This window comes from Miscanthus floridulus, chromosome 3, assembly GCF_019320115.1.
Source record: "Miscanthus floridulus cultivar M001 chromosome 3, ASM1932011v1, whole genome shotgun sequence".
NCBI lineage: Eukaryota > Viridiplantae > Streptophyta > Magnoliopsida > Poales > Poaceae > Miscanthus > Miscanthus floridulus.
The window spans coordinates 97329611-97355494 of record NC_089582.1 but is presented as its reverse complement, the minus strand read 5'-3'; the positions used below and the strand labels follow the sequence as shown (position 1 = coordinate 97355494).

General features: G+C 43.6%; 2 protein-coding genes, 1 long non-coding RNA gene and 3 other non-coding genes across 6 annotated transcripts; 5 read left to right on the top strand and 1 right to left on the bottom strand.

Moving 5' to 3' along the window:
- Positions 1–5814: 5814 nt before the first annotated feature.
- LOC136546215 (uncharacterized) lies at positions 5815–8878 on the bottom strand. Its single transcript, XR_010781304.1, has 4 exons — positions 8460–8878; positions 7539–8000; positions 6353–6471; positions 5815–6059 (listed from the first exon to the last, which is right to left on the bottom strand). It is a non-coding gene; the product is annotated as an uncharacterized lncRNA (long non-coding RNA).
- Positions 8879–13188: 4310 nt separating this feature from the next.
- LOC136541943 (calmodulin-like protein 2) lies at positions 13189–13965 on the top strand. The gene has a single exon (XM_066534132.1). It carries the CDS (start codon positions 13302–13304, stop codon positions 13836–13838), a length of 537 nt encoding a protein of 178 aa, XP_066390229.1. The 5' UTR covers positions 13189–13301; the 3' UTR covers positions 13839–13965.
- An 832-nt stretch (positions 13966–14797) lies between these two features.
- On the top strand, positions 14798–18982 carry LOC136541942 (O-fucosyltransferase 31-like). Its single transcript, XM_066534131.1, has 10 exons — positions 14798–15267; positions 15837–15899; positions 15973–16054; positions 16145–16215; positions 16312–16400; positions 16490–16693; positions 17064–17322; positions 17424–17651; positions 17725–17922; positions 18001–18982. The coding sequence occupies exons 1-10, from the start codon at positions 15133–15135 to the stop codon at positions 18208–18210; spliced, it is 1539 nt and encodes a 512-aa protein (XP_066390228.1). The 5' UTR covers positions 14798–15132; the 3' UTR covers positions 18211–18982.
- A 1734-nt stretch (positions 18983–20716) lies between these two features.
- On the top strand, positions 20717–20806 carry LOC136547783 (small nucleolar RNA R44/J54/Z268 family). The gene has a single exon (XR_010781739.1). It is a non-coding gene; the product is annotated as a small nucleolar RNA R44/J54/Z268 family (small nucleolar RNA).
- Positions 20807–20881: 75 nt separating this feature from the next.
- On the top strand, positions 20882–20959 carry LOC136547796 (small nucleolar RNA snoR122). Its single transcript, XR_010781749.1, has one exon. It is a non-coding gene; the product is annotated as a small nucleolar RNA snoR122 (small nucleolar RNA).
- A 112-nt stretch (positions 20960–21071) lies between these two features.
- Positions 21072–21145, top strand: LOC136547782 (small nucleolar RNA Z267). The gene has a single exon (XR_010781738.1). It is a non-coding gene; the product is annotated as a small nucleolar RNA Z267 (small nucleolar RNA).
- The last annotated feature ends 4739 nt before the right edge of the window (positions 21146–25884 follow it).

The following is a 25884-nucleotide window of genomic DNA, read 5'->3' as shown; positions in this document are numbered from 1 at the left end:
TTCAAAAATTACATACAACTTTTGTCCCGGAGGTCAGACATGATTGTACATAACTCTTTTTTTGAGGTAAAAATCAAATGTTCTTTGTTAGCATGCCCAGAAGAAAAAACTATTGCTTGTTACTGAGATCTGCTTCAGACTAACAAACATGGAAATTATTTCCTTTCAACTCAACATGTAAGTGCATTTGTCAAAGGTAAGTCGTACGCATCACTCAAATTCCACAACTCTCTCGACATGCAGTACCAATGCTTGAATCAAAATAATGGTTGTGCCATTGTAGTAGTAAATTATATATAAAGGTCAAGAACGTCCACATTTTTTATCAACCAACGGAACCCTTTTTTCCAAAAATCTAGACAATACACTATTGCTGTCAATAACGGCCGCAGTTTCAAGGAGGCAACCATGTCTATGATTTATGTGGAAGAATTAGTTGCTTAGCGGGTATTTCTTCATTTCAAAGTATCAATCATCACAGGATATAGAGAAAGGATAGAATTTTGACCAGTATTTCATTAGAGCAAACTAAACCTGCAGATCTCGTGAAAAGCAGTAGACATGGGCACAAAAAGCATTAAACATCTCCATTCCAATAAACAAATAACAACTAATAAGTAAAAGGCTCAATATGTGAAACATAGGCGGCACCTTAGATTATTCAGTTATGTTAAACTACCATGTAAAATAGTTGTACCGGACATTTGAACCTGCATAAGCACAGAATAAACATTCACACGTATTGCTTCCTGTAGGCAGCAGAAAAATTTTAACACAGGTAAATAGGATGTGACTAAAAATAACTCAATTCATTTAGCAAGTCAATATGCCATATTTGGTTTATTCAGATAGGCAAGTCTGGCAGGGGACAATGATGCTTACAAACACACACGAAGGATAGGAATTGCACACAAGCATTTTGTCACTCCTGGAGACTGAGAGAGGGAACCAGGCCAAGTCCAGCCCACGTCGGTGTCTGTGGGGGAGGGGCGTCGGCGGCGGCAGCGACCACCGACGCGACACTTCACAAGGAGGCGGTTGCTACGGACCCATTGGTGCCGCCACCCTGCCCGGCCTCAGCGCTAGGGTTTCGTGGAGCACAGCAGTAGGCGCGGGATGGCGATAGAAGGCAGCGACGCCGACGGCCACTGGCGTGGCCTGCTCGCACGGAGGAGTTGCCGGCGGCGGCCACCCGTCAGGGCATGGACACGGTGGCGCGCCGCAGCCCACACGCGCTGTCGCGTCCCGTCAGCCCCTCGCGCGGTGAGGAGGCAGCGAGGTTCCAGCCGGCAGGACGCGACGCGGGGAGGAGGAGGAGGAAGAGGAGGTAGGGTTTCGTGTACCGCACGCGGAACGTCTAGAGGAGGCAGCGCTGGGTAAGCCGCGACGGCGGCCACCGGCGGGGCCCAGCCACGTGGATTCGTGGCCGGGGACGACCACCGACGGGGGCACGCGCGGCGCTGCGCCGTGTGCTGAGGGCGCCGCCGCTCCGCCTGCATCCTTTTTTTGCGTCGGGAGAGGGAGGGAGAGAGAGGGAAGAGGAGAGAGAGAGGAGGGGGAGAGGAGAAGTGTGTGGAAGCTGAAGAGCTGAAGAGGAAGCTGGCTGATATATTTGGCTGACCGGATTCGGAGCAGAAGGCAGGGAAGCTAGAAAGAAGCTGAGGAGAAGTCGAGAAAGGTAAAGAGAATCAAGAGGAGCCGCTTTCGGTAAAAATCCGATTGAAGCGATCTGTACCATCCAATGTGGGGTCAAATGGCGGGAAGAAATTCAGGTGACGTGGACGAGGTTTCTGGTTGAGGAGCTAACGCTATTTATAGGAGGAGTAAAAAAAAATCCTGCTTCCTGCCTAGGTTGTGCACAGTCAGCTGGAACGGCACGCACGGATGCACCCGCGACCAACTTCTTTTGTGTTGGTTGGAGTGTAGTGTTAGCAATCTCGGAGCGAGAGGACGCGGCATGCTCATATATCAGCTCATGCGTCGTCGTCGTCGTCGTCGTCGTCGACGTGTGCGATCCAGAAACCGGAGCACAAAAACTAACCGCACGTCGCCTTCCATCATCATCGTTTGACATCTCGCGGGAGTCCACGGTTTCGGTGCATGGTTCTGTCGTCGTCGCAAACGACGCAGAGGTCTCGCGATGGGACGGCCGGAGGAACCTAGCGATCGAGAAGCGACAAGCCGACAAGCATGGGGATGGGGTCCGGCTGACCGACGATGTCACGATGGATAGGATAGGCGTTGGCCGCAGTGCGGTGGACCGAACCAGTTGGCTCGAAACTGCGTGTGCAGCTCTGCCGCGTCGGCCGAGGAGGGGATCGGCTCACCTAGCTGCTCGCAGGCCCGCGCGTTCGATCTGACCGAACGTAGCGTTCTTCGATCATTTGGAAAGTTCGGTAATCTAGAGACGGAGACCGATAGGTTAGTTTTAAGATTCAGGACGGAGCAAATTCGATCTCGATTAGTCGGTTGGATCTCGGTCGTGATTGAACTAGTCGGACTAGACAAAAAAAAAAGCTATTAAATAGTATAATTTATAGCAAAATTAACAACAATATTTTTATTAGGAAGGAAAAAATAACAATACAACGTATAGACTAAACAAAGTGATAAGAGTGATGGTTGATATAAACCCACTAGAGTAAATATTATATATCACTAATAATAGTCTAAAGTATACATTATTTCAACAAAATCCAAATACTTGTCATTTCGGTTAGTTTGGTTACTCGAGGCATATAACCGAACTAACCGTAAAAAGTTCGGGTGGTTTGGACTCAGACTGAACTATTGACCGAAAACCTCGGTCTTGGTCACTTTGGTTGTCTCGGTTAGTTCGGCTCGGTCATTGGTCCATTATATCCATGGCTAGCTGCTCATGTGTTGTCTTTCTCCTACGAGTCCATGCTTGGAATCCCTTCATTCTCGGAGCGTTTCGATTGCCTAGAGGGTGGCTCTTTCCTCGGTCCATGTTATAGCACAGGGCACAGATTCATTTGCTGACTCTCTGACTCGTTGATTTTACTCAAGCCTGTATGGATGTAACTTGATCGCGTCTCAACTCGGAGTTCCTCTCATGTGCTGTGTTTTCCTTACACAAGTCGGCGGTGGTTATCTCGGACACAGCCTGCTCACCAGCTCGGGGGACCGTTTGGCCTGTAAGAAAAACGGGACAACTGGCGCCCGAACATTCGGCCCGAGGGCAGCGTTCGGAAGTACGCGCTGCAGTGTTTTCCATGCTCGCATCAGCAATCCACGTCCGCGCTCGCACAAAAAAACAGCACACCCTCACCTGCGCTTGGGTTTCACGTGCCCATGCGGGGGCCATGCCATCAGACGCCGCCCGTGCCGCCAGACCGCACGTGGGACCGCTCGCGCCCCTTTCACTTCTCACGCGCATTGCAACATGTGCAACACCTAATTTATTTTTGAAATATCTAGATGCAACATACATTTGAAGACAAATGAAACACTTGAAACATACTTATTAAATACTTGCAAAAACACATGAAAAACACTTAAAAATCATTGCAAACATACGCAACATGTAGATAAAACACTTGCAGCATAAGTGTCAGCAACATCCAGATAAACACACTTACAATAATACGTCTAAAAACACAGATGAAACATTGGGAACAGACATTTGCAACATACGTGTACAACCATTGCAACATATGCAACATTCTGATCTACTTTTGTAACATTCATCTGAAACAATTGCAACATACCTCTGAAACATCTGAAACACTTGAAACATACGCTTGCAACATGCACTTTCAGCACATCGTAACATCTCCTTGCTGCTTGCGAAATGGATGCTCGCCGGCGTGTGGAGTTCACCGGAGGCAGCCACGCAGTCACCACCCTTGACCAGATGGACTCCGCCTACTACGAGACCGCTGAGGTCCCTTTCATGGCCGCTGGTATCGTGGGATCGACACGCAGCTCCTGCAACCCCTATAGTCGGCACCGCAGTCCCCACCACCATTGGATCTCTCGCACGCGTAGTGGATCTGGTGGAAGGAGCAGTGAGGCAGAGTGGGACGGAGGCGCATGGCATGCGATACAGGTGAGCGGCCACCCCGCCAGGGGGCTGCGCCGCACGGCTGGAGCACCGTCGGGCTGGCCATGCGCAGCGCGCGGAGGTGGCCGCGCTTTGGGCCATGTCGGGAGAGGGAGAGAGGGAAGAAGGGGAGGCTGGGGCAGAGACACAGACGGTGCGGAGCCAGCGGCGTCGACCAACAGGGGTGGGAGCGGCGGCCGCGGGTATAGAGCAATGTGTGTCGGTGGTTTCTTTTCTTTTTTTAGTTTTTTTTTTCGATGCGGGCGAGCGGCGCGAGCTGTGCCTGTGCGGTGTAAGCGAGCGACGCTAGAGGGACGTGCCCGGGTCTAATCATTATCATTCAGAAAATATATATCTCAGGAAGCAGCAGCTTAGTAGGCTGGCACATCATGGTAGGCTCATTGTTTCAAGGCCCGTGACTGCAGGCCGTCTCACGCTGGGCTATATTCGAGATGAGCATTGCGTGTGCTCCAGCTACTGAGATTCAGGTACCAATCGTCACATAGGACTCACATATCCGAGTCTTTGTCAATGTATCGGAGATTTAGGCCCACGTACTGTTTAGGCCCAGGAGGATAGGTGAATTAGAGTTCTTATCTTTTATTAAATTCAGAATAAACCCTGAGATAAAAAATTACATTACATAACGACTAAAAGGTTCTGACTAATCGGCTAATTCCTACCTTTGATGCTTTTAGTTAGTATATATTTGAATTTTTTTTGAACAATGTTATCCCTGGCTCATTAATATTCAACGCATAGTAATATAAATATTTTTTTGTAAAGTACAGAGTACTCTCTCTCCTAAGAACACAAGAACATACCCTACCTCTACATCTTCAAAAAACTGAGCCGAATAGGGACCAGGGTTCAGATATAGAGGGTGTGGGGGACTTGCCCAGGAGTAAGAGTGCCAACAAATTTCATGGAACAATAAAATAAATATAAAATTAAGTGTATATATATTGATTTATTCATAGCAACATATAATAAAATGATGCAACCTATGTTTGGTAATATAAAAGAAAGGTATTTTAGCTACATCTCTACTAAGTACTAACTTAAATTTAACTCGATGAGTATCAACTAGATCATAAGATTAATAATATAATTGGAACGAATATTGGTTACATGATCCTTTTCAATATAAATATCATGTAATTTCACAAAAATCCATCTTTGATCTTACTTCTGGTATGTGTCTGACAAGTTTCATTAGTGTAAAGCCCATCTCCGTGGTCAAAGTAGATACCAGAAGAGTATGACTAATCTTAGAAACTAGTCAACCATTGGATAAATAGATTTCCTCTAGTGATTTAGGGTCCATATAATTAAACATCATATAATCTTAGGTGGGCCAGGCCCTGCGCGCCCCCTGGTTGGCCCTGTCCCTCTGCCCCTAGCAAGGGCAAACATGGCTTGGGTACATTGCCACCATACAATTGACTTGGACGACAGGCGCGCTTCGCCGAGCCCGTACTGAGTGTTAGTCTGTAGGAGCCGATGTTTTAGTTAATTCGTTTGCACTGATCATTATAGTATACAATTTGTTCTCTATCAGATCAACCAAATGGCTTCCAATGTTACCGAGCTGCTGCCTCTACCGACATAGGTTAAAAATAATCACAAAAACCGAAGATGGCATAAGCTCATCGAAAACAACCATATAGAGGCTGCAAGTATCAGAATCACCATAAGTAGCTGAGTAAAAACATGATATTTATGTGACTTCTATTGGTTGAATCTCTGTTGAACATGTAATGCTATTTTGTGATAGTAACTGTCACATTAGTGTACATTTACCACATATGGTATCACATTGTTTGGCACAGATAATGCCTACAACTCTGCAAGGCTGAGTATTACATGAGACAAACGGAGGGAAAATGCTAAAACTTGATGATGATACGCCTATGAATCCTAACTTGGCAGCAATAATCAATGACAACGGCTTTATGAAACTTAACTTGGCAGCATCAGTCCTCGTTTGCCCCTGCAATAGATAAATGGACATTCAGGAACTAGATGATTATTGTTAAGCTGAAACCTAGATCGAAATCAATTCAGGTAAGTATTGTAGATACCTATCACAAGCGCTTGTCCTTGCAATTTAGCAGGGCCATAAGGTTATTTGGGGCCAAGTTTGGATGTGGGATTAGGTCAACAACTTTTATAATTAGCCAGTTCTTTTTAAACTATGATCTTGCATGGAGTTTTCCTGTAATAAAAATAATGTAGACAGCAGAAATTACATTGAACCAAAGAGGACCGGGAAAGAATAGTTACCTCCTCATGAAGAAGGATAAGGTCCACTCTGAGAATTTTTGGTAGACCAGAGAACCTAACAACCCATCTCCTGATCTTCCATTTATGTGATTATGCAGTAACATAACACTTGTTGCATCCTGCATTAGTAATACAAATTAGTTGGTTGCTCGAAGCAAGGCATAGTAATGTGTTGCATATAAAATAGCAATGATGAGCAACTTTTGCTAAGAAAAACATCTGGATGTATTAGGACCCTAAATAATATATATGCAACAAATACAATTTGGAGCCTGATTTTAGGCCGCTCATTGCATCCCCAGATCCTATTGATGGGAAAGATTAATCACGGTGTCATGCAAGGTTAACTCAATAATGTCACATTATCTGTGTGTAGTCGTAGTTCATCAATCATTTAAATCAACCTAACCTAAAAATGTGTAAGTAATGCAAATATATCATCCTATCATTTATAGAATCACTATAAGATTATTCTAAGAAACATTATGTAAAACTATGGTCCCATTTACATGGGCAATTAGGCAGCTATTAGTAAGAGAACATGGCGATGAACCAAAATTAGAGGGCAAAATGGAAATTGCCAACTCTTTAAGGCCACCTAGGATGTCAGTAGCAACAATTACAATGGTGTGCCTTTGATTCCACTGATGAAACTATGAAGACCACTTTAATGATTGGACATATAGGTTATGATAACAATGCACCTAAGTTGGTGAGGTAATTCAAAGCATATCATGTGTACGTGTGTGCTATTTTATTTCGTTAAACTAAAACATATCCATAGTTAGGTTAAGATTCATAGTAAGAACATTAGGCTGAAATAAATAAATTAGAACCATGCTAACTGTTTGACCTTATTCTTTTAAAGTACACTACTATGTACGTAGAGTGGACTAATTGAGAATTGGTAAATGCTCACTGTTGTCTCAAATAAGATTACACTTAAATAAATATACACATAGCCTTTCCTGTATGGTGTGACCTTTTGAGCCACGACAGTAGTTTTTTCTCGAAGATGCCATTGTAATGGTTTGAGTTTCAGGTTACCAATAGTTAGCCTAAACACCATACAACAGCCACGAAAGTTGACCGTAATATTTACTCAAAATTAAAAATTCACATATATATTATTTGAATAGAGGAGACACCTAATCAAAGAGTGCACCTACAGAGACGAAGACCTGACCTTTTATTATGAAGGTGTTGCAGGCAGGCAATTCATATGATAATTCAATTCTCTGTCAATCAAACAAAATGCATGAAAGAGGAAATGAAAAAAAATTTGCAGGCTAACAACATACCATCTTTAAAGCTGCAAGTCGTGGTAAATCTTGCCATGATGGCACCATAAGGTAGCACCTGTGAAGCATCAAACAAATTCCATTTGGAGAGACATATAAGAATGATAGAGAAACCTTGTCTACATAACTTACTCCATGCTATAGAAGGTACATGCATGTAAATTATAGAAAGAGCAGCTCTGTGAAGCTGCAATTGAAATATCTGATGATAAAAGTTAAAAGATGTCCAAATCTGCAAATGTTGCGAGGCCTGAAATCTAATAGAGGGGAGGGCACTTCTTGCTGCACCTCCGTGATATGAAGGTCCTTTTGGATGAAGATGATGCAGCCGCTCATCACACCCACATCTGGACACACCGACACATGATGACATGAACAGAACAATGTCAGTGAAAATATGTCAAAGACACAAAACTATACATTCTGCAATTTATTTCTGCAGTTCCATCAGTATGAGGAAGAGCATCCTAGTAAATGAGACACCAACTGTTTGCAGAACAATTTGACATCATCCCATTACATATGCTAGACTTGAAAACATTTCTGCCAGAGTATTTGCAGAGCAGTTTCAGTACGGTCAAGATTGGCATCAACAGATTGATTACGAAAAATATTTTAAATGACTTTTTTATGCAAGATAACATAGTTTTTTTTATCTAAGATTAGACCATTATATATTTTATTTACTTGCTTAAATAAACCACCGAAGAAAGCAAAAACTACAGTCATTTGTAGCTGAATGAGTAAGACCAAATCTGCATCAAGAACGAAACGCCATTCCAGACTTTCAGTGGAGATCTGCTCACCGTAGCCGAGCAGGACATGGTTGAGGGACGCGAAGACGGAGCAGGCAAAGACGTATCTCCGGCAGCTGCTGCCTCTGCCGCGAACATAGACGCCACCGCCGTCCTACGCCTCCTGCGGGAGCACGCTGTCCACGCGTGCGTACCGGTTCTTCCTCCCCAAGAATCCCGGCAAGGTGCCGCCGCCACCGGCCATCACCTCTGCCTTGCTCAGCCGCTCCGTCCTTCTTCCGAGAAGCCCACCAGGCACCCAACTGGGGAACGGGAGGAGGTGAGGTGGATCTGAGGAAGGAAGCCAACAGCGAGGCAACTGGGAGCGGCATCCGGGGGCGCGGCGGCCGATGGGGAGATGGAGGCGGAGGCGGAGGCGGCGAGGCGTTTTTCTTTTCACGGGAGCTGGGGGAGAGGAAGCGGAGGAAGCGGATGCGTCGAGGCACTGCGTTGAATGAACCGAGAGAGAGCAACCGCTAAACCCTTGAATAAATTAAAAAACGTGTATGTTGTCAAGGACTTAAACCTAATAGATAAATTCCACCACAAGAAAATTAACCAACTAAACAATACTCAATTCATGCATATTGATCCGCATATGTGTCCAAGAGTATCCACTTGGTTTATGTATTTAATTTGACATATCCGTATCCAACTTATATATACTCCTACAAGAGAGAAATAGTATGGGGTATTTGATTGCATTACATTACTGTTAAACTCGTGATTCCATCGTTCAATTTTATGACTCACTGCATCTTATTAGTTGATTGTGCCGATTTTACGGTTCTATTAACCAGAATTATCACTTTACAATTTTAGTAGGATGGTTTTACGATTCTACTGTTGTGGGCATGTTCGTTTGAACTTATTAGCCGGCTTATCAGCTAGAATCTACAGTATTTTTTTCTCACAACAAACCAGCTTCAGCCGGCTTTAATACCAGCCAAACAGGCCTCTGATTGGGCGTGATTTTAACGAACTTGCTTGAATGGTGATATCCATCTATATCCCATCAGTTTTCGGTAGGGATGAAAACGGATTAGACACGAACAAATATTATTGATATTACATTTGTTTTCATTATTTCTGTCCGGATTCGGATTCGAATACGGATAGTGTTAACCATGTCGGATATGATACGATTGGATATTGACTTTATAAATATGCGATTTGATTATTCGGATACGGATACGGTATCAGATGTTGAATATCCAGACTCGAATATAGACGGATTTAAACCCCAAAAAATATCCGTACCATTTTCACTTACCAGACTCCCAAAAGAAATCTGATGATTGAGCTCCACCGCTTCATGCAAATACGTGGGCGGTGGGCCCTTCTGCCAAACTGCTCCACTATTCAGGTCAGATTAGAGAACATTTTGGTCAGGTTGATAGTCAACATCTTAACTACACAAATACACTACTATGAAATATTTCTGCTTGGTTTTGGTAAGTTTCTTTGTCTTAAACAAGCATTAAAATATATATTAAAATACATTACACTGACCAAGCAGGGCAACGACCATGACCAGCCGAACACGGCTGCGGCAGTTGATACATAGCCTGCTCGGTTAGCTGGTTCGTATCGTTGCTAGTTTATGAAGAAGTACTATTGGTTGGTTTATGTGAGAGAAAAATACTATTTTGACTGAAAATTTACGATCATTTACGACAAGCCACAGCCAAACGAACAGCTCCTGGGCCAACATGTCATGATGGTCTATTTAATCTTTGCGACGACTAGTCCGTACTCAGTAGCTACGACTATTTTATCAGAGTAATAACAGTCAGAGCGGCTAACATGTCATGAAGGTCTACCTTAGAATGCTGATCCGGTCTTGCATTGCATTCTTGCCCAATAAAAAGTGAGGATGAGGCTGTGTGCAATGAAACTACTGTGTTCAGTTATAAACCCGGCCGGTTGCATTCTTTCAGAGCAATGTGTTTTCTTTTCATCATATATAGGCCCTGTTTATTTAGGTTTCTTAGAAGCTTTTGGGCCTTAACTTTTGGATTTTGCAAAAGCCAAAAAGCTCCCAAAGCTAAAGGTCAGAAACTCACTGCAGTGATCTTTTAGATTTTTTGGTTTTATGGAGCTGTTTGACTTTTAGAAAGTCCAAAAATGACCCAAAGGTCGAACAAACAGGGCCACAGAAAGAGTGACAAGTCACAAACCCTTCCGGGTTACTCTTCCATCCTTTCCTTACTCTTCCATCCTTTCCTAGTAGTTGGAATGTATATTGGTCTTCAGCCAAACTGCAAAGTACGCATTTGTACTGTGACGATGGAATTTTCGTCCCAAGGCAAAATAAAACTCTACGTACCTGTGCAACAAGAAGCTGCTTATTATGCACTAGAAACTTCTTGCGTCAGAGTTCCCAAACGCGAAATTGCAAGCGAAGACATCGTCGACACCTTGTTTCCTGATTTTCCCTTTTCATTTTCTCTTGGGTTGCAAGCAATGGCCAAGAAGGCAAGAACCATTCCTTTTTCTCCTCGTCTTCGAAAAGCGAGAACGATTCCTTTTCTTCATCCCTTTTGAGAAACTATAAATTAATAATGCTTCCCTCAAGCAAAAGATAATTATGCAGCTACAGATACCTATGTGGAGTCATACAAGGTACAGCACTTTGATTAACAATGTATATAATAAATATATTACCTTATATAGAAAGAATTGCATGTTATGAAAGTGTTTTTCACAATGATCTAGTATGAAAATTGAACATTGTTAATCCCTATAAAAAACTTCAAACATTCGTATAAATTTTGTAAAATACTTTAACTTAGAACAAATTTAAATGGACTTGTACCTCCGATCAGAGGAAGCAGTAGCAAACTATGAAAATACCTCATCTTCGTCTAAAGTAGAGGTCAAGAAAATTATTATGATTATTTTCTTTTGTACGGGTCTGTGTTTAGTTACAAACTATAGGCTTTCTACAATCGAGTGTACATAGTGTGAAGGGACCGTAACATCTAAGGATGAACGAATTAGGTCACTTAGAAACTAAGGTGTAATACCATTTATAAAAATCTATACATGATCTATATGGATATGCACTAGTTTTTTCAAGTATTGCTATCTCTAACGCAAACATAGTTTTATACCCCACAAATGCTAGAATTCAGTCGCCTGAGATCTCAGGCGATGTGTATTCATGTACTGTGTGCTGCGTTTTGCTGTTAAGTTGACGTAGGGAACAAGAGAAGCATGATAGATGGCTAGCAACGTCGCCTGATCGTTTCAAGAAAATCAGACATAGTAGCAATCCCCTTTGTACCCTAGGTTCTCTATGGATATACACAGGTTGCAAAGTCCTATGTTCCACCATACTACCATAGGCCTCCAGGAGAGGTTGGGCGTTTTAGGCCCTATTTGTAACGGAGGCTTTTCTTAGGAATTTTGGAGGAAGTTGATTCCTATAGTTTGATGACGTCATTTGCTATTTGGAACATAGGAACACACGCCGCTGATTCCATAGGAAAGGATTGTGTCGCTCACGAAACAAAGGAAATAAAACATCCAGTTGGAGCTGCGGTTTCCGGCCACGCATGGAAGCCCGAGGCAAACCTCGGTTGCTAGCTTGTGGAGAGAGAAAGAGCATAGTTGTTGCGTTGCGGTGAACAGAGATGGGAACAATAAACGAGAGGATAAGATTGACCAAGGACACGTCATACATGTTAGAAACAATTAAAATGATAATCTCTTTGATTTGTAATCACGTAATTGTTCTTTAGAATTGTTTGTTTGCAAATTAATCTGCCACAAGTCACTATTTTGTTTTAGTCCTACCTCATGCCCTAGTAATCACATATATTTATTTGCTAATTAAAATTTGATGTTGTAATGGTAAATATTTGTAACAATAAAATAAATATCTTTTAATCACACGTCACGTTTTAGGAATCCTGTGTTATAAATTCCTACGTTCCAAACGCATCTATCTATATTGTTTCTATGTTTTTTCATTCCTCTGTTTTCTCACTACATTTCTATCATATTTCTATGTTTTTTTTTTTCTTTCCTCTGTTTTGTATATATTCTGCCGTTCCAAACATACTCTTGGTGACCTGATTTTGCCACGTAATTTACATGTCCATTCCGTGCACCCGACGGCAAAAGGACGGTCAATCCATTCGACCATCAACCGTCCTTCACTCCACCCACGTCCGTCCAGCCGCCGTACCAAATCCAAAGAACTCCAACAAAGTGCCAAAACGCAACGCAGAGGGACGGCGAAAACCACGGGAAAGCGAACGGGGAAGCACCAGAAAGAAAAGTCGAAAGCGAAGGGGGCGGAGAATCGCTGCATCTGCGTGGAATTTCTCCGTTCCATTCCAACTCCAAGACCGGTGGAGCGTGGAGACGGACGCGCCTGGGTCAAGTCTCCGCCCGCGACGTCGGCGTCCCATCCCATTTTCCACGCCGCGAACCCGCGCGGAAGACGCCGCCTGGGCTGCCACCCCACACGACCGTTCCACCCGCTACCCCACGGCTCCGCGCACTTCTACTCCACCCACGGGCAGAGGCCCTCCTTCCGCGAAGCTGCCCGCGCGTCGCGAACCGTCTTGCTCTCGCCCGGTCTCTTTCGCGTTTCCGTGGCGGTTCCTCCGTCCGCGCACGACAAGGCCGCCTGTCTCGGTTCCTCTCGCCTTCCGCGCGGTCGCGGTCGCGGTCGCGCCCCTCGCCTCCTCCACCAAGTCTTCCTGCAGCGCTATATATCCGCCGCGCCCACGGATCACCAAACCATCAAACGCCGAACCCAACAGAGGCAAAGCAAAGCAAGGAGGAGCTCGCCAAAGGCACCGTGCTGCACGACTCGACTACAAGATTCTTCCAACTGCAATGGAGATGGCCTCTTCCTCCGCGCCGACCACGTCCTACCACAACGTGTCCGTGGCGCAGGCGGTGCTGACGCTCTCCATCAACGCCATCCTCCTCTGGCTCACCACCGCCTCCTCAGGCCGCCGCCGCGATGCCGCCCTCGCCGCGGCCCCGGCCCCGGGCCCTAGCGCCACCGCACCACCATCGCCGTCGTCCCCGGCTAAGCCCGCCGCCGCCGCCGTCGACATGGACGTGGTGCTCGGGCTGATGGGCGCGGGCGGCGACGGCGCGGTGTCCGTCGGGTTCGAGGAGGCGGCCGCGCTGTTCGAGGAGGAAGAGGCGACCGTGGAGGAGGCCCGGGAGGCGTTCGCGGTCTTCGACCGCAACGGCGACGGGTTCATCGACGCCGCGGAGCTCCGGAGCGTGCTCACGTCGCTCGGGTTCCAGGCCGGCGTCGCCGAAGCGGGGTGCCAGCGCATGATCGATGCGTATGACGGGGACAGGGATGGCAGGATCGACTTCCTCGAGTTCGTCAAGCTCATGGAGACGAGCCACTGAGATGGATGGCATTCGTAGGACCGCCGGATCAGATGATTCGGTTCAGAAATTCTTTGTTCGTTCGTTCTTTACCTATGTTTTTTCTTGGCCGAAATTAATGAAGCCGAATGATGCATATTACATATAACATGTCTATATACTCAAAATCTAGCATTCTAAGCTATATGGATACATATTCTATCGAAACCTGAACAAATCAACCATACCAACTGAGATGGGACTATATCAAACACACCCAGAAGACCTGTTCATGTTTGCGACAGCAGAGCACACAGGGTGCTCAAAGGAACCTTAATTAGATCGTTATCACCTGTTTGAACAAATGATGATCCTCTCATCCACACAAGGATTTCATCACATGGAAAAATCTTAGAAAAAATCTAACTCGTTTGAAAACATCTTAAACCAATTTATATTCCTTCAATCTGGAGCAAAAATAACATAATCAAAGTACTTGTACTGAACTGCAGAGTTCAATTTGAAAAACGTTAAATTGGAACTTGAAATTCCGTACACTGAATTTCTTTGGGAAAACTTTCCACTGATTTGGTTAAGAATTCAACTTCAAAATTCCAAACTGCCTTTTGAAAACATTTGCTATTCAAAATTTTATTACAGCTTCTTCAACTCTTGATTACGAGAATTTTACATAAGTTCGCAAAAGTTTTCACCTCTGGACCAATGAACTTTCAACCGTTTATTGACGCATCATCTTATTCTTATTAATAGAAGCTGGAAAAAAATAGTTCTTTCGAGAGAAAAAAATAGACAACTCAATATGTTACCATAGCCAACTCAAACAGGTTGCAATAGCACATTGATCATTTATGTTGGGTATATCCTAAGGCGGCTCTAATATATATTTTCTTAGTAAGGTGAGAGGTTTAACACATGACAAGGTGCTCTATTATTAAAGAAAACTCCAATGCATAAACTTGATAGCACGTGTCTTTACACCTGGTACTCAAACAAATGGTTGGTTCCTAGCAATGCTAAGGGCCTGTTTGGGACTGCTCTACTCCTCTGAAGCAGAGTTTGTAGAGCCACTCCAATCTACCCAACATATGTGGATTGATGTGAATCCGACTATATACAAACAAGGCCTAAAATGGTGACATGAGTATATTTTTGAAAACGAAATTAAAATTAAAATTATTCCATAAAGGGAAGCTGGGCTCACACTCGAACAAAATGGGCCGAACTAGCTTCCTGAAGCTGAAATCCTAGAAAACTCAGCTCAGTCCACGCTTTTGGGCTTTACCTTTCTACTCGTCTTCCCCACCGAAGCAGGGAGATGCGGAGGGCATCGCCTTCGCCGTCTCCAGCCAGGGGCCCGGCGGTCTTCGCCGCCGCGGTCGTGGTGTTTCTGCCGGCCCTATTCCCCGGGATGTTCTCCCCGCTTGGCCACGCCTTCCCTTCTCTCTTCTCGGTGAGCCCCCCTTTCCCCTTCCCGCTGTTGCGTCATTCGATTTGAGCGGGCGGTAGTGACATATCGTCAGCTTGCTTAGTTGCTTCGTGCGGTTTCTGTTGCTAATTTGTGGTGCCTTGGTAAACCCTTGCCCTTTGTTTGTAGTGCGCAATTGCTGGGTCATTTTAGGGGGATTGATGTGGTTGTACTTGTGGAGAAATGGCGTGGCAAAACTAACCAAAATTTTGGTTGTCTTTAATCGGTTACACGCCATTTCAGAGAAAGTGCAAAACTAAGACCTCATGGAAATTAACTGAACTACAAAGCTACTATCTAAAGAGCTGGACTCTTTTGAAGGATATATCATTCTATGTCCTCAAGGATCTTTGTTTCCTTTTCGTGGTATATGGGATAAAGTGTGTACTGGAGTACTTAGCTTTATCACCAGTTGATACCATTGTGCGCACAATGTGTGAGCTCAATTTATGAGATTACAGTAGAAGTATGTTTCTGGTGAATTATTCTGTAAAATGTTATATTTAATTTTGGAATTTTGCACGTGCCAATGTTTTGTTTCCGATATTTTGCAGGAGTGGAATGCCCCTAAGCCAATGCATCCTTCTCTTTTAAATGAGGCTTTGCGATGGGCAGTTGTGAGTACATCTATGTCAGATGAAAACTACCGTTGTTATGGCTGATGATATTTTAACATATGTTTTGTTGCAGACAGACAAACAAAAGACAGAGCTATGGTCACCCTTGCCATATCAGGGGTGGAAACCATGCTTAAAGCCATCAGTTTCTCACAGTAATTTACTTCTTTTCCATGATGATGAAACATAGTTCCTCTTCCTGTTGAAGAAATTAGTTAATTAAGCACCCTTTATTTTAATGTTAGCATTACCTCTGGAACCAAGTGGATACATTCAAGTATTTCTTGATGGTGGATTGAACCAGCAAAGAATGGGGGTATGCTCTTCTAATTACTGATAGTGATATTAGGACATGAGATAGCTTGCTTAATCCAGGCTTTAGATTAGCCAACTCTTTATTCCTATTCTGTAGATATGTGATGCCGTTGCAGTTGCAAAGATTCTTAATGGTACTCTTGTGATCCCGCATCTTGAAGTAAACCCTGTTTGGAAGGATTCAAGGTGCCTCTGGAGTTTGAAACTATATATTTCATGTTCTCCTATTGAGCTTAAACTATTTTTTATACTGGTAGATTTTTTTCTGGCTGCAGCTCATTTGAAGAAATATTTGATGTGGATCACTTTATCAACTCCCTAAAAGATGAAGTTTCCATTATCAAAGTGCTTCCAAAAGAATTTTCTTGGAGCACGAGAGAGTACTATGGCACAGGCATCCGTGCTACAAGAATAAAAACTGCACCTCTCCACGCCTCAGCAAATTGGTATTTGGAGAATGTCAGTCCTATCCTGCAAAGGTTAGTGAAAGATGGAATTTACAATGTCTCTATTTGTTATGCATGTAGTTTTACTTTCTGAAGGCGCTTGTATTACAAGACATCTTTCTAGCCCTCTCTTTAATGATTGCCTTAGTTGAGATTTTGCACTTATTTTCATATTGATAGACACTTGACATATCAGTACGATTACTAAGAAAGTCGTCCATGTTTTGACATATTGAATACGATTACTAAGAAAGTGGTCCATGTTTTGCCCAGGTCAGCTGCTACCGAGTTAACTCTATTTCTATTAACATTATATCTAACTATTGTTTGATTTACTGAGTTGGTTACTCTATGAAGTTAATTTTTCACCAGCAATCTTATCTATCTGCTGTGTCACTGCCAGCTATGGGATTGCTGCAATCGCTCCCTTTTCTCACCGCCTTGCATTTGATGATTTGCCTGCGGATCTTCAACGCTTGCGTTGTAAAGTTAACTTCCAAGCTCTGGTCTTTCGGCCTCACATTATCTCACTCGGAGAGACACTTGTGCAGCGCTTGAGGTCTCCAGTCCGGGGTCATTCCAGTAAATCTATCCACCAAGTTGTAGAAGGAGGCACAAATCAAGCTGAAAAATATGCAGTTTTGCATCTCCGTTTTGATAAGGTAGATGACAACTTCTGCAGTATTGGATGGTGCTTGTGTATCTTTGTGCTCTTATAAAGAATTTCGTTCTAGAACATTGCAAATTTACCTATACTTTTCAGGATATGGCTGCACATTCTGCCTGTGACTTTGGAGGTGGCAGAGCTGAACAGCTAGCTCTTGCTAAGTACAGGCAAGTTATATGGCAAGGGAGGGTATTAAATTCACAGCTAACTGATGAGGAGCTTCGGAACACAGGACGCTGCCCATTGACCCCAGAAGAGATTGGGCTGTTACTGGTAGCCCTTGGCTTTGACAGCAGAACTCGACTCTATCTTGCTTCTCACAAGGTTTGACTCTTCTGTGCTCTAACTTATTCTTGCAGGGGTAATCAGGAAGTTTTAACATGCCTCACATATTCAGGTATATGGTGGAGAAGCCAGGATCTCTAGCCTGCGCAAACTATTTCCATTGATGGAGGACAAGAGGAGCCTTGCATCTGAAGACGAACTTGCTAATGTTGAAGGGAAGGCTTCTGTTCTAGCAGCTCTTGACTATTATATCAGCATGCATAGCGATATTTTCATCTCCGCATCTCCTGGAAATATGCACAATGCTTTGGTAAGTTCTCATGGCCTCTGTATTTGTTAGATTATTCCTTTATTGTGTAGTCTTCACTAGAACAATTTTTCGTCTCAGTTGGCTCACCGAACCTATGAGAACTTGAAGACCATAAGGCCGAACATGGCATTGCTGGGCCGCATCTTTGTGAACAAGAGCATGGAGTGGCCAGAGTTTCAGCAGGTTGTACAGGCAGGACACAAAGGAAGATACGGGCAAATCCGGCTGAGAAAGGCAACGCAATCCATCTATACTTATCCTGCACCTGATTGTATGTGCCAAGGATAGACTGCTAGTTTCAAAATTACAGACTCGGTTCTGCAGCAAATGAAAGTCAAGGATCGCCGTCTGATATGTTGCAGTGCGGTTAGTACATTCCAGCTGCCACTAGACTCCAAAAAGTTTTGGTGGTTGAGTCGTTTAGCTCGTTCAATTGAATCTCAACATTAACGAATTGATCTGTAGCCTCAAGTAGCAAAAAGCAAATCCTTCTCTGGTTCTCTGTGAATTTTTTTTTGGACAGCTGCTATGTACTGTATCTCTTTTTTTATCTGTTCGTAATACAGTTGGTGCAGATGTAGTTTATAGAAATTCGTGGTTGTGACGGGCGTTAACATATCACACTTGACATTACACTTTGTGCTCTTCAGCTTCTACATCTATTTTACTGCATCATGAGCTTTAAGACGAGACGAGCCAAGCCTTAACGAATCAAGCTCGAAGTGAGCCAATCCTTAGCGGGTGGAGGTGGCTCATTAGCATTTTTTTTTGAAGTAGGCTCATTAGCATTTATTCGAACAATGACAATTATTTGTTCTCTTCAAATAGGCTATCGGGATCCACTCTTCGCCGGTTTCAATCCATTGCGGAGTCAATCCAGGTTTTTTTTTTTTTGAAAGGGAGTCCAGCGGAACTTGGTTATGCTTGAGATATCAGCTCCTTGACAGGTTACGACCTGTTCGCGAAAAAAGATATCAGCTCCTTGTACTTGAATCATTCTATTGTTATCTTGTTCATGATTGAGCCTTGCCCGACTGTTCTTGCAAGAAGTAATTTCCATTTTTTGCCGAATTGATGACACAGACACAGCTAGCTTTGACCTTGTGTTCTTCAAAATTTAAACTTTAGTTTTTTTTTTTCGAAACAGGGATTTTATAGGAATTCTACAAGAGAAAAATCGGTTTATTTTAAAAAATGCATGAAAAACCCTGTGTTCTTCAAAACAAAAACTTTTGGGTCTTTGAAACACAGGAACTTTATAGAAATTGTATTGTACAAGAGTTTCACACAAATTGGTTTTAGAAAAACGCAGATAACGAACCATATCTAAACGGGCGTTGGTCATTTATTTTCTCTTATTAGAGTTCATGATTTGATTCCAGCGTCCATCTCCTGCCACATGGCTCCCCTCAACCGGTAGTTGTCGAACTCGCGAGCCACAACGAGCCCCCTCCGTTCAAAAATGGTAGTCGTATTATTAGGTTGTCCACGGTAGTGAAGCTATAAAATATGTGGGTCCAGGTATAACAAACCAAGCATCACCCAGTTAAAAAAATGGTAGTCGTATTATTAGGTCGTCCACAATGTGGTAGTGAAGCTAGAAAATATGTGGGTCCCAAACCAAACATCACCCAGTGAAGGCTGCATTGTGTAAAATAGATGGAACCGGTGCTACTTCGTACATGGGACTCACAAGTGCAATAAAGTATTCACCGTCTCCTAAATTATAAGTCGTTTTGACTTTTTGGTTCATTCATTTTGCTATACATCTAGATATAATAAATATGTCTAGATACATAGCAAAATCAATGAACAAAAAAAAAGTCAAAGCAACTTATAATTTGGAACTGATGGAGTATCATCTTAGAGTCACTTTTAACACAAATCTATTGATAGTTTTATGCTCTAAGCTTTCATTCAATTCCACTAAATGTTGGTATAAGGTATGACTTTTCCTCTAATCTAATCTAATATGATTATCATTTTTGGAAGTGGGTGTATTTAGGAGCAGTGGCGGAGCATGACCCAATATTGAGGGGGGGGGGGGGGGGGGGGGGGGGGGGGCTAATTCAATGCTAAACACTAAAGTATTGCCTACTTCTACGTCTCTGGCTCTCTGCTGCCCTTTCCCAGATACTACTAAGCTTTACCTACTTTAGTCTTCATCAACATGCTACTACTAATCCTTCGTGATTTTGCGAAGGCAAGCAGGGGCTGGAGCCCAGTTTTGCCTCTAGTGAGCTCCGTCCCTGTTTAGGAACCGAGCTGAGTTGCAGTAGTTTTTGGACATTTCTTATTACTGAGCTCAGCTATTTTTCTCATATATAAAAATAAAGAAGATAGTAAACATGACGACATTTGCGTTAAAAAAAAGTAAACATGACGACACGAATGCTATTTTTCTCATAAAAATAGAGAAAATAATAAAATCTCCATGGGCCCAATAAATGAGCGCCTAGGGCCCGTTCCAACTTGTGAACAATAGGCCCAGCCCACAAACTACAACATACTCGGTGCATACCCGAAAACCCTAGGAAGTTCGGTGACACCTATATATACGGCCGCCGGAGCGAGAGGCCCCGACAATCGCCTTGTCTCACCGTCCCCGCCGACAGCAGCCGCGACTATCTCCTTCGATTCGAAGCTCTCCTTCCGTTCGATTCGGCCTGCGGGTAGCGCCGGCTCCGTTCCGTGCTGTGCCGTGTTGTTTGAGCCTGTTCTTCCGATTTTTCTCCGGAACTTTGGTTATTGTTTTGAGGTCGTTTTTCTAGGCGATTTGGATTGGGATTAGTTGGGAGCAGGTGATGAGAACAAGACAGGGACATCAGAACCCTTTTCTGGGCATGATAGACTAAGTCTTTAATGGGAATCTCTCTGATGCTTTAGCTTTCCCAGAGCCGAATCTCGTTTATCTGTATTTCTACCGTGATCTTGTTTTTGCTTCCCGGTGTTAATTGGCTGCCGATGATGCATTACAAATGCACGTATTATCGGATTGTTGCATGACGATCTACAAATTGTCACTACCACTGAGGCAGAATTTTAGATCTGCAATCTGGTTTCTTTTGAATTTGATAAATTTGTTTGTCTGTCTGTCTTTTTTCTTTCTTTCTTCTGTGTGGCTCTGTTTTCCGTAGTCTGATATGAGCAAATTGCCGATGATGGTGTTAAATATACTTTGTAGCGTTTTCGCTGTGAAATAAACTTAAATCTGAGGCATTTGAGATTTAGTAATCATGGTTACATCCCATCAGAATTGCTGTACGTCTTCACCTTTCCTGTTGTACTTCGGTTTCTCAACCCCTTCGATTTAGTAAGACTTTTTCTACCAAATAACTCAACCCCCAGTATATAATCGTATCTACCAAAGGAAATTGTAGCACTATAAAACCTGAAGCATATAATCATATCTGATACGAAAGTATGTAATCATATCTGTACGAAAAGGAAATTTTAGATCTGATACGAAAGGAAATTGTAGATGAAAGTTGTCATGTTAGGATCATGTAAACGAGTGGACATAAGAAATCTCATAATCGGAAGAAAAATATTTGGACTAGTAATTTTAAACTCCGATGTGTCCTGACTCGAGGCCGTTACTTCCTAATCGGACATCATGCGGGCAATTTCCTGGAATTAAGTGATACAGAATTCGTGAAGCTAATGCGGACGACCTGAGATTGAATCCCGAAATTGGCTGCGATCGGTAGAGCCAGCCGCTGCCTTCGCTTAGGGCGAGCCTGTGTCGTTTTGGCTTATACGATCGTATCGTAAACTATAATAGTATTTTTCTCTTATATCAAACCAGTCAGTAGTTTTTCTGGCTTATAATCCATGATTGTTTCAGCCAAAACAAACGGGCTTATATTAGCCATCCATTTATCACATCTTATTTAATCCTAACCATTCATTCATTTTCCTTTTCCCTGTTCAATGCTTGCGGACTCTGCATCGAGAACCCTACGAATCTGCCGTGAGAACCTAATGTAGGCCGTGTATGCAACCGGGTATTCAAAAAATCTGATAATTGCGCCAAACACCCTGTGTCTGAGATGATTGTTTCCGAGAGGAATCGTGAAAATGAACTACTGTCTACGATGATTGTTTCTGACACTAGCGGTATCTACATCGCACTCCTTTTTCTATATCGCACCGTGGTCGTGTCAAACATGCCCGTAAAAATGAATGTTTGTAACAATCTGCAAAATGAATGTGAGTTTTGTGGAAATGGTGGCATACCTGCACACAAATATATAATATCAACCTGAGATTAAGCATCTGTAAATCTCAAGAATATTGTTAGTCCCATAATCGTGTTGTCACTCAATTCATCAAAATCCACTTAGGGTTTAGATGCACTTTCAACTTCAACTCTGGCTCATGGGCATTGGAGCAAGGAGCTAGAACCATGGCACATAGGATTGCATGTTAGAGCTTGCGCGTGATAATAAAGAAGGAAAAGAATACCAACGTGCAAAAAATAGGATGAAAATATACATGTTTCTAACACTATAACAGGCTAAACCAAGTAAATTTTGTTTGGTTTTATAATATGAAATGGACTCTTCTGTAATTTTTGGGAAATATTAGCTGTCCTATAAAATTTATAAAGGGTGAAGGCTAGGGATGACAATCACACCTATGGGTGTGCGGGTGCCCGTGGGGTCAACATCGGACCCATAGATGTCTTTGGGCCAGGACCCGCGATCATGTCAGGTGTGGTGCGGGCGTCATGTTTCACCCACGGGTGACCTGCAAGGCCTGTGTTTTTCTATTTTCCCCCTCCTCCAATTAGGGTCTAGAACTAATGTTTGGTGCAAGCCTATATAAAACTAGAAGCATTCTCCACGCATTGCTGTGGAAATTGTGGAAGGAATACACTATTATAAATTAATGATAATGTATGACGTGGCATACTAATGACGATAATTAAAAGCTTTTAATAGTGAATGCTGAGAAGGACTACTTGCATGATGAGATAGAATGGCTAGTGGGGTTTAGAATTTTATAAATTTAGGATTTAGGATGGTTTGTATGGACTATTGTAACACCCCTGGTGTTAATCAACACTAAAACCTGGTCATGATCATCATCATGCATAGAAAGCATCCTTTGTAGCTAATCTTGCCTTGCATTAACTAAAAACAATGTTATTTTATTATGAATGTAATGCATTTATGGTATATTGTGTTTAGAACCAAAAAACATTTTGAGGTACTTTGTCACCTTGTATTTTTGAATTTCACTTAAACACTTAAAATTATGCCCAAATAAACTTTGAGGTGTAGAGTGTGTACTTTACACTAGTGTCAAGTGTTGGGTATGAATTTGAGTCCAAGCAATTAAAATTTGAGCCCTAAATTTGAAATTGAAATTGAAATTCAACACTTAATCCTAATTTGGTTGAGCGTGGGATTTCGACATTAAGTTCACTTTTGGGGGAATTAATAAAAAAGATTTTCACAAATAAACTTAGGCAACCATTAGTATCATTTGTTGGTACAAGGTTTGTGCTATGCAATGGTGGTATTGGTTGAAATGTTTGATCAATAAGTAATCACCAATTAATTCCCAAGATAGCTAACCAAATCTATTTCCAAAACCCTAACTCTGTTTTCTGTTACAGTCTCAAGGTGTCCCTGTTTGAGTTCAAAAATCTTTCAGTTTTTGATGTTGGATCCTTAAGCAAAGTTGGAGATGGCTTGTAAAGGAACAACTTTTGTTCTTAGCATAGATCGTGTTGTGCAAAATCAGAAGAACGAAGGAGGTGAAGATCGGGGTTCAGGCGGTATTGTTCACCGGCGACAACAAGCAGTCTGCCTACTCACCGATGAGCCACCGTCCGGTTTTGCGCTGCTCAACCACATGGAGGCAAGCAGTCGCTTCATGTGGCTGTGGCAAGCAGCTGCTATTTAGCCTCGAAGCCTCGCCCCGTCCTTAAGTCTACCGTCGAGCCTTGCTGCACCGGCCAAATTGCTCAGCCACCGCGCCGCCCTCGCTCAATTACTCTTGTAGCCAGCTTCGCAATTCCCTTGAGCTTCTTTTGAGTCCGCTCGCGTAGTCTAGCGTCGTCGGAGCTGCCCGTACGCCAGAGTCACGCCACGGTTGTCCGCTACCACCGCCGTGCTCGACTCCACCGTGGTCAGGCTGCTCTGGTAAGGATATCGACGTGTTGCCCTTCGTTCTAGCTTCCCCTTGCTAACCTTATGCTCATCGGCTCCATTTCTGCTATAGTGGTCTAGTCACGCTAGAACAAAGCCCTCAAGCTGGTCTGCGCTGTCGCAGTCGCCCTCGACGTTGGCGACACACCTCCGCTACTCCCTCACCTCAACCAAGTCGCTGTGATTGGTCGTGGTGAGCTTCTAATGCTGTTTGCTTGAAAGGTCCCAATATGGCTAGAGGGGGGTGAATAGCCTATTAAAAAATCTACAAGATCACTAGAGCAATTTAATTAGTATGACAAGTGGCGAAATTCAAACTTGCTTTAGCTCTACAAGGGTTGCAAGCCATCTATCCAACAATTCTAGTTACTATTATCACTAGGCACATGAGAGGCTATGTTGCTACTCATTAAGAGCTCTCAAACTTGCTACACTAAAGAGCTACACTAGATGAACTTAAGCTACAAAACACGCTCTTAATTCTAACTACACTAAAGAGCTTGCTACAACTAGTTTGCGGGAATGTAAATGAGTGAGTAGGATGATTATACTGCCGCGTAGAGGAGTGAACCAATCACAAGATAAATTCCAATTCAATCACCGGGAGAATACCAAAGGGCAAGAGATAACCAATTTTTCTTCTGAGGTTCATGTGCTTGCCGGCATGCTAGTCCCCGTTGTGTCGACCAACACTTGGTGGTTCGACGGCTAAGAGGTGTTGCACGAACCTCATCCACAAAATTTTACACCACAAGAACCTACCCACAAGTGAGGTAACTCAATGACACAAGCAATCCACTAGAGTTACCTTTTGGCTCTCCGCCAGAGAAAGCATAAGACCCCTCACAATCACTAGGAGATGGTTACGAACAATCATCAACTCGTGCCAATCCTCCTTCGCTGTTCCAAGCCATCTAGGTGGTGGCAACCACCAAGAGAAATAAGAAATCCGCAGCCACAACGATCCTCAAGTGCCACTAGATGTAATCACTCAAGCAAATGCACTTAGAATCACTCCCAATCTCACTATGATGATGAATCAATGATGGAGATGAGTGGAAGGTGTTTGCTTAGGCTCACAAGGATGTCAAGTATGTCAAAGTGCCAAGAGGAATCACTTGGAGCCGGCCAAATACTATTTATAGAGCCCCAAAAGAAATAGAGCCGTTAGGCTCTCACTGCACAGCTTCTCGGGGTGATTGGACGCGTTGGTCAAAGGTGACTGGACGCATGTCCTCAGCGTTCGGTCCATGGATAGCCATCATGTGTCCTTCCCTTTCAACATTGCGCATTAGATCTCAATGGTCAAGTCATGAGCTCATGCTGTTAGTGAACGACCGAACTCGCTCCTGGTATGACCGGACTCTGAGCCAGCCAGCATCAGGTCAACATCAAAGAGCATCCAGAGCCATTTTCCCTGATCGAACGCGTCCGGTCACAAGCAACCTGATGCGCCCCAGCATTCGATCCTCTCACTGTTCCTCTGTGCCTGCAAGCCATGGTGACATCAGCGTACGTCACGCACCAATTGACACAGGGCCTGCGCGTCTGGTCGCACACCACCGCCTGTGTTCGCTCAACCCAAAAAGTGACCGGACGCACCGATCCCTGCATCCAGTCGCTCTATGACCCTCTCGGCCAGTGCAGCACCATCACCTATAATTGACCGGACACGTCGGGGTGAGTCCAATCACCCCACGGCCAACGCCCAGTCGTGGACCTTTTCTTTTTCTTTTTGAAGTCCACAACCACTTCACCCTTGCTTCCAACTTGCTAACCACAAAGTATAGAACTTGTGTGC